This window comes from Microtus ochrogaster, linkage group LG3, assembly GCF_000317375.1.
Source record: "Microtus ochrogaster isolate Prairie Vole_2 linkage group LG3, MicOch1.0, whole genome shotgun sequence".
Lineage (NCBI taxonomy): Eukaryota > Metazoa > Chordata > Mammalia > Rodentia > Cricetidae > Microtus > Microtus ochrogaster.
This window is the reverse complement of record NC_022029.1, coordinates 13356236-13365163: the sequence shown is the minus strand read 5'-3', so window position 1 is coordinate 13365163 and position 8928 is coordinate 13356236. Positions and strand designations below refer to the sequence as shown.

Below are 8928 nucleotides of genomic sequence, written 5' to 3'. Positions count from 1 at the left end.
GGTATCTCAGCGGCTATAGGCTGGAGGAGCGGAAGGACCTCCCGCAACAGACAATACTACTTTTCTGCCACATTGCCTTAGTAGATTGGTTGGAAATCAGTTGCATTTATACATGTTGCTGTTTCTGACTTTTTCTTCTATTGTATTCATTTGCATGTCTGACTTTTCATCAACACTAGACTTTATAATCATAGCTTGATAATAGATTCATGGGTTCAGATAATAAGCCCTTTAACCTGGTTCCTTTTTCAGAATTGTTTGGCCTGTTTTTAGTTCCTTTGCCTTTTATATAAACTTCAGAATCAGGTTGATGTGCTTTTAAAATGACCCTGAATATGATTAAGATTAAGATTTCCAAAAAGTGTTTGCAATACATACAGCACTTGTATAAACATGTCTCATTTGGTGGGCTTTATCCACTCTGGTACACAGTCGGGGCTACAGTAACACATAGTGAGGAACAGTGTAGATGAGGTGGTGTGTGTTGAACTCTGACCTCTCATGCAACTTCATACAGGAAATGGAAAGAAGGTGGGGGTGAGCTGGGGGGAGGGGGCAAATAGGGGGAAGGGGCTAGGTGAAATGGTTATGTTCTCCAATACATGCTAGGGCCTGGTTTCAATTCCTGCCTTTACCTATGTGTTAATTGTTCCTCTTAGTCTCAGTTTTTAATTCAAAATAATTATGTCAACTTTCAAAAGGTTTTGTGTGTTTGTTTTTATTGACATATAATTCCGTATTATACAATTTACTCAAAGTTTTCATTGAATTAATGTATATCCTGGAACTTCTTACGGGGATTGGTCATTAGTAAGTACCCTGAAACGATTCGAGGATAGTTATTTTAAAAGTGTTGATCATGATGCTATTAGAATTGGCAAATAAGGATTTGAGTGTATATGTTAGTTTGCTAAAATGCTGCAGTGAAGTCTAAGAGGCCAGGCAGTTTGAACAATAGCAGTTGGTTGCTTACTAGTTAAAGAGGCAAAGTCCACCCAGGTCTCGGCAGGGTTTGTTCTTTTTGAGGGCTGTGAGGGAAAGAGAGGTTCTAGGCCTCTCTTTTGGCTTGTGCTGGATGCCTTCCCATTTCCTCATAGCATCTTTCCCATGCGTTATAGATACAGATCTGTCCCTTCTCTTAGGTTCTATTCTATGTATGGCTCACCCTGATGACTTCAGTTTACCCTGGCTGTTATGCTGACTAATTCTGAATGCCAGTGTGACAATATCTGGTATCCATGATCGTCCATACAGCTGGGTACCTCTGTGAGGGTTTTTTCTTGATATGATCATTTGAGGTGAGATAACACACTCCTAATCTGGTGCCAGCCCACGTAAAAGGCCACAGAAGAAGGCGGTGTTTTGCTTTTGGCCAGCTTGCGTTCACTCTCTCTGGCACGTTCATCTGCCCTGCTTCAGAGGCGTTGTGTTGATGGTGTTAGAACCTGCTTCAGGATTCCAGTGTAGACTGATGATCAGTGGCTCTCTAGGGCTCCAGCACCAGGTTAGGACTGCAGACTGGACAACTCTTGTTCTTTCCATTTGGAAATAGCCATTGTTTGATTAGTGGGATCACAGCCTGTGAGTAAATCCCCCTTTGATAGATATTCATTCAGTCTGTCAGTTCTGATCCCCTAGAGCAGAAATTCTCTCTAGAAAACTTGTATTATGATTCATAACAATAACAAAATTACAATTATGAGGAGGAGGTGTGTCACTGGGCATACGCTTTGCCGCCCACATCATTCCCAGTTAGCTTGGGCACCTCCCCTCCCCTCCTCCCCTCCCTTCTGTGTGGGTCACTCTGTTTCCCTCTCGCTCTCGCTCTCTCTCTCTCTCTCTCTCTCTCTCTCTCTCTCTCTCTCTCTCTCTTTGAATTATTTCATGAATTATTTTATGATTGTTCTTTTATATTCTGTGTCCTGAGGTTCATCTAGACATTTTTGAGAATGTTTTTATAGGACCGGTGGAATTGTGGGGAATTTTCTGACTTGGCCGTTCATATGTGTGCTGTTGCTATGAGACCTGGGCATGTAGATGTCTTTCGTATGTGTCTCTCACGTGAGTTTCTAGGCTGCCTGTTTAGAGGAAGTTTGTCTTGTCATTGTCCAAGTTTGACTGACTTCAGGTCAGGTATGAGGAGCTGCTGTTGATGCTTAGTGTTGTTTACGGATTCGCTGGATGGGAGTGATTCCAAGTCAGTGGTAAGCAAGAAATCATGGTACAGGCTACAGACACACTTCAGTGATTAACAGCACTGACAGCTCTTTCAGAAGCTCGGGGGCTTGATTTCTGTATTGTATGTTTTAATTAGTGGATTTCTTGGTAACATTTTCAGGCTTGTGTATGATGAATTCTGATGATATTTAGTACCCCATCACTTTCTCCACCCACTAAGTCGTACTTTTTTTTTGTCTTTTTAAAATCTAGATTACATTACTCAGATGGGAAAAAACATGCAGTGTGTACCTTCCTGAGTTTAACATTTTTATTTAACATGATTTCAGACTCCATCCATCTTCCAGCAAATGATATAATTTAGCCTTTATGACTGAGTAATAGTGTGTGTGTGTGTATCACTTTATTATCTATCTACTGGTGAACACTGTGGTGGTTAGTGTCAACTGGGTGCCTAGATGGGAGGTAGGCCAAGCCTCTGGACACACCTAAGGTTAGTCTCTGATATTGTCCTGTGGGATTGTCTTGACTACCCTAATTGATGTGGAAAGACCCACAGTAATTGAAGGCAGGACCAACCTTGGGTGTTGGATCCTGAGCTGTATAAAGCAGACAGGACAAAGTGAGCGCCAGCATGCATTAGTTCATTGCTTTCTGCTCTTGACTGCAGATGTAATGTGCCCAGTTCTCTCACGTCCCTGCTGCCTTGGTTTCCATGCCATAAAGCATGAGGAATTGTGAGCCAAATAAGCCCTTTTACCCATAAGTTGCTTTTGTCAGGGAATTTTATCACCGCCAAAAGAAAGGAAAGTAATTACAGGCAAAGGTTGGGTCTATAACTGGGCTTTTTTGGGTAATACCCAAAAAAAGTCAATATGGCAATGCAAGCCTTTCTTTGACAATTTCATTTCCGTTGGATTTATTTTTCAATATGTCTGTTATTGGTATATAGAAAAGTCTCTGACTTTTTACATTAATTTTGTATATTGCTACTTTGATGAAAGTATTTATCAGATCTGAGCTTTGTAGCGGAGTCTATGACATTTTAAGGATAGCATCACATTGTCTGAAAATAGAGATACTTTGTCCTTTCCTATTTATGTCCTTTTATTTCTCTTCTGGCCTTTTGCTCTGGCTATGATTTCAAACTATATTGAATAAAGGTGGGGAGTGTAGACACCCTTGTTTCATGCCTGATTATATAGCATAAATACTTTCACTTTTACCCCATTTCACATAAAGTTGGCTATAGTCCTGTTACACACACAAACACATCAGAATCCTTTCTGCTGTTTTCAGTTGTCATTTCATTGAATTCTGTCTTAATTTTTACTTTTCTTTTTCCATCTGCTAATTTTATATTTGTTTTGTTTCCAAAATGTTAGGTTATTTATTTGAGATCTCTGAAGTTATTTGTTTTGTTTTGTGTTTGTTTGTTTGTTTGTTTTTGTTAGGTTTGGTTTATTTTTTCAAGGCAGGGGTCCTCTGTGTAATAGCTCTGGCTGTCCTGGAACTCACTATGTAGACCAGGCTGGCCTCGAACTCAGAGATGCACCTGCCTCTGCCTCCCTGAGTGCTGGGATTAAAGGCGCGTGCCACCACTGCCCAGCGAAATCTCTGAAGTTCAATGTAGGCACTCATGGCTCTAAAATTCCTTATTAGAACTAGTTTTGCTGTGTTCCTAAGGTTGTGGTAAGTTGTATTTTGGTTTTCCTTTGAATCTATTAATTTATTAATTTTTTCTCTGATTTATGTAACACATTGGTCATCAAAGTGTATTGCTCAGTTTCCATGCACTAACTTAATTTCTAGAGTTTTCCTGACTGTTGATTTCTGAATTCCTTCTATTATCTGATGAGATAAAGAAAAAATTCTGATTTCTTTTGTATTTGTTGATTTGCGTTGTGGCCTATTCTGTTTTAGAAAAAGTTCTGTGGGCTGCTAAGAAGAATGTTTATTCCCTAGCCGTTGGATGGAGTGTTCTTTGGGTGCTCATGTTCAGTTCACTTGTTCTGTGGTACGGTTTACCTCTGGTGTTTCTTGGCTTGTGTTTCTGGTTTGGATGACCTATGTATTGGTGAGAATGAGTACCACATTCATCCACTCTCATTATATCTGAACCTCTGGGTCCCTTTGCATTCAGTACTGCTTAGTTTTTGTTTAGCACACATGTATTTTTAATTGTTATCTCTTGGTGAAGGAATGTTCTCTTTATTGATACTAAGTTAACTTATTTATCCCTTCTGACTAATTTTCACAGGTATGATGGGCTTGATGTAAGTATATCTGCTTCTACTTGCTTTCAGATTTTTTCACCTGCAGTATTGTTTTCCATCCTTTAACGTCCAGTCTGTTTATGCCGATAAGAAAATAGGTTAATGTTTTTAATCTATTTTGTCTTTTAATTGACAAGTTAAGACCATTTACACTCATGATTAATGTTGTAAAGTGTGTAATAACATCTCCTTTCTTCATCTTAGAGGTTTGCTGGTTTACTGACGTAATAATGTTGAATTATTTGCTGAACTCTTAAACCTGTGGATACTGTTCCTCTGGATTGTGTAAAGTGTTCCTTTAAATGTCTTCTGCAATGCTAGCCTTAGTGGTTGTCCAGAAAAGCCCTTAATCCTCCTTCTTGTACAAAGGATCACCTTGCTTGAGACAGTAATAGTAGGCAGTTACCTCGTTTCAGGGATTAAATAGTTGGTTCATTCTTTCCCTGGTATCAGAGTCCTTATCTGAGGGTGTTGTTTTGATAAGTTTGTCTTCACACATTGTTGAGATTTCAGTATTCTTGTTCTGTCCTTCGCTATGACAGTTTTATGCCATAATATCGCGTAAAGAGCTTGTCTGCTTTGTGGTTTGGAAATACTGTACTTGGATTTCTATTTCTATTTCCCTAGATTTGGAGAATTGTATGGGGGAAAATGATTCAATAATTCATTCTGCATTTCAGCTCCTAGTGCATCACAGATTTGTAGTTTTTAATTTCTTAGTTGTGCCCCAGGTCTCTACATAGTGTAACCGTGATTGCTCTCTGAAATAGTGTGTTGTCTATCCTGATAGCTGTGTTCTGCCTGCTATAGTATATTGGTGATGCTATCCATTGAGGTTTTTGTTTAATTTAGTGATGAATTTAAACGTATCTATTTATTCCCATTTATTCTTACATTCATTCCCATCCTCATATTCTCAACGCCCTCCTCTCCTTTTCCCCTCTCTTCTCTTTTCCTGTGCCCCCCCCCCACAGATTCTGTACTTCTGTATTGAACATCCCCTCTCAGGTTGCTGAATTTCTAATCTAGGTCTTCAGTTGACATCTTTTCTTCACTGATCTGTTTATTTGAATGGTCTTCGAAGGCACTGATCATTGTTAAACCAAAACAAAACAGAACCCTAGACTTTTGACTTACTGGGCACTTTGGCCATCTCAGAATCTTCAGATTTGCGTACGATTGCTAACTTTGGACAAGGTGTGCTGCTTTGCCTCTTTGACCTCTGTGTGTTTCTGGGTACTGGTTATGAGCATGCTGGGATGGTACCTTTTCCGGCTTTATGATAGGGTCTTCTGTTGGCCAGCCTTCTTTTGAGGGCTCTGCTACCAGTACCACCCAGAGAGAGTAAGACAAAATACTGTAAGAATAGTAGCAATATAAATTAGATAGACAAATGCAATCAAACCAACTAAAGTCAACAGCTATACTAATAGGAACCGTAGGAAAAAAAAAAGTCTAGTGAACCGCAAAGTTTAAAAAGTCGTGAAGGTGGGAGGAGGCGGAAATTTTTTTTTCTCAATAAAAAAAATAAAATAAAACTGAGAGGCCTCACACCAAAAAAACAAAAAAAAAAAAACAAAAAAAAAGTCTTGAAGGTTAAAGTAGTAACAGTGAAGAATAAGATAAAGAAGGGAGGAAGGGAGAAGAGGAAGAAGCAAGGGTAAGTAAAAGAGAAGGAAAGGAAATAAAAACCAAGGAAATAACAAAAGGTAAACTCTGATTACAATGCAATGAAACTATAAAGGACTAGCTAACAAGTCAGTTATAAGTCATTTAATAAGAAATGAAAAACAAGAGCATGTAAAGAATGCAGTTTAACATGACATGAAAATATAGTTTAAAAAATAAAATAGTGATGCTTCTTGCGAGTTCCCCCTGTGCAGTTGAATATTGTATGCCACTGAGGGCCAAGTTAGCCAAGAATCAGTCACTTTAGAGAGCTCTGCCAGACCCCCACAGTAGTCCAGGCAGGTTCTCACTTGACCTAGAGCCCTTCAACGTTGGGCCCCCAGGAGTGGAAGACATCCAAGCCCAGAAGTGGCCCCCAGTGCGGGAATGGTGGAAACCAACAGAGCTCCGAGATCTGTGCTAGCGGGAGCCTGGCTCTGCCTGTCCATCTCAGCTCTTCCCTGTCTAGCAGTACCCAGGGAGGAGGAGTGAGTGTTCTGCTAAGCTAGGTTCTGACTCGGGTTGTGGCGGCAGAGCACTGTCTCCACAGTGATCCTCAAGCACAAGGACCCTCGCTGCAGTTCTCAAAATAAACAGTCTCAGGATGCTCAGTGCAGACCAAGCATCGTCATGTGATGTAAACCCCACCAGCGTGTGTGCAAATTGCCTTCTTTGTTTCTGGAACAGTGTTATGAGTGGAAAGCAAGAGCTCAGGCACTCGCAGCCCTCTGACCCAGGCAAGTTGTTCATTTCGACTTGCGAAGGCAATGAGCCACCGTTCCTCCACAGCGGTAGCTCCCACTCGGAACTGTTCCCTGGCCCCCTGTCAAGATGATGTCTAGCTGTGGCACTGACGTGTTGAGAGAGATGGAGCGAGTGTCCCCTCCTGCCACATAAGAGAAGTCACTGTTAACCTAACCTGACACTGGATTTAGGGCTCGTGAGAAGCCAGGCCTGCTGGTTTTTTACCACCAGGGTCCTCTGGCTTACCCCACATGCAACCTCAACCGGGCCCTTCTCAACTTTTCTCTGCTCCTGTTTCTCTCTGCCTTTTATTGAAAGGCAACTTTATAGAGTCTGTGAGACTCTGTCAAATCTCTGGTGAATCCTGTTTCTCTGGTCTTCCTGCAGGCAAGAATTCGTGGATGCTTACGTGAATTACGTCTTTCAAATCTCAGTTCACGAGTGGTACACAGCCTTTTCCAGTGGCTTCCTAAAGGTGTGTGGGGGTAAAGTCCTGGAGCTCTTCCAGCCCGCGGAACTGAGGGCCATGGTGGTGGGAAACAGCAACTACAACTGGGAAGAACTGGAAGAGGTAAGCTCTGGAGAGCAGCAGCCGAATAGGAGTGCTGGGGACCCAATTCCTTGAGTAGTGGCTGGGGTCTCCTGTCTCCCGGTGGTTTCCTTCTCAAATGCAGTGTGCACTGTAATGTCCTGATTCTGTTAAGATACATGTTTTTTTGTTTTGTTTTGTTTTTTCACTTTTGCACAGACGGCCGTCTACAAGGGCGATTATTCAGGCACGCATCCCACCGTGAGACTCTTTTGGGAAACCTTCCATGAGTTCCCGTTAGAGAAGAAGAAGAAGTTTCTCTGTAAGTATTCCTCACGTCAGTGGGTGGTCCATGTTGTAGTGTGACATCGTGTAGGATGGTCGATTTCACAGGCAAAGATTAACTTCTAAATAACTAGGTACTCAAGAAAATATATATATTTGCAGTATATTAATTAAAATGTATTTTTAGGCTGTTAGTACACATATGCGAATCAAGAAGATAAAGGAGTCATTTCACCCGTCTTGGTTGTTTCTAAAAATAATAGTCACTTTGTGCAGAAGCACTGATTCATGCTGATAGCCCTAGCTACTTAGGAGGCTGAGACAGGGGAGTCACTTGAGCCCAAGACTTTAAGATCAGTCTGAGCAACATAGTGATAGTCTGTCTTGCCAAATCTAGAAAGATTAATCTGGAAAGATTCCAGAAAAAGCTGAGAAGGTTTGATTTATAAAGGCGTTGTTGTGATTTGAATAACTCAGCATGCAGTTTCCCTGCTGGCAGTGTCCAGGCAAGGGGGTTCGCAGAGCTGGAAGCCTGGTATCTCACACAAGAACTGCTCATGTCCATAAGCTGTTGAGAAGCGGTGTCATATGTTAGATGAAGGGCTGGGCAGCCGAGTGAAGGTGGAAGGCTGCTCCTTTCAGGGGAAGCCTTCTTTCAGGTCCCGAGGGCTTCCTGAGAAAAAGGCCTTTCTAGTTAGAGAACATTCGATTTAAGGTATTTGTTGTCTCTCCGTGGCTGTCGTGTTATTAATTCTGCAGGTGTGGCAAGACTGGATAGATGTCTATCTACCTTTGGCAATGGCAGGTTATTTGAAATGGCTGCTGAGGGCTGTCAGATAGTACAGTGGCACCTGGGTTCACACTGCAGCACCCTCACAAAAAGGAAAAAAAGAAAGAAAGAAACGGAATGAATTCACTGTGGTAATTTCTGGCAAGTCCACAGTGAAATGAAAAAAAAAACAAAACAAAACAGAAACAACAACCAAAAGCACTCTGCAGGAGAAGACAGCAGCGTCTGTCTACTTTGTGAATGAGAATTTAATTATTTCTGCCAAGTAACAGTGCGTCACAAGAGTGAACTGTGAAGCTGCCTAAAGAGTGTGTGGGTGGGTTGTTGTTCTTAAAAAATAATAAAAAAGGCAGGTGGTATGTGTTCTTTTTGAACACGGGGCACGGGACAGACACGCACGGCGGAACAAACACAGACACGACACGGCGGCTCCCACGTGGGTTCGCTTTAATGGGGGA

General features: G+C 41.6%; 1 protein-coding gene across 2 annotated transcripts in view; it reads left to right on the top strand.

Moving 5' to 3' along the window:
• Herc3 (HECT and RLD domain containing E3 ubiquitin protein ligase 3) overlaps positions 1–8928 on the top strand; it is a 121450-nt gene that overhangs the window by 107536 nt on the left and 4986 nt on the right. For both annotated transcript variants that reach the window (XM_026785959.1, XM_005360562.2), the window contains exons 23-24: positions 7254–7437; positions 7615–7717. In XM_026785959.1, the coding sequence (XP_026641760.1) occupies positions 7254–7437; positions 7615–7717 (287 nt within the window). The remainder of the gene's footprint in view (positions 1–7253; positions 7438–7614; positions 7718–8928) is intronic.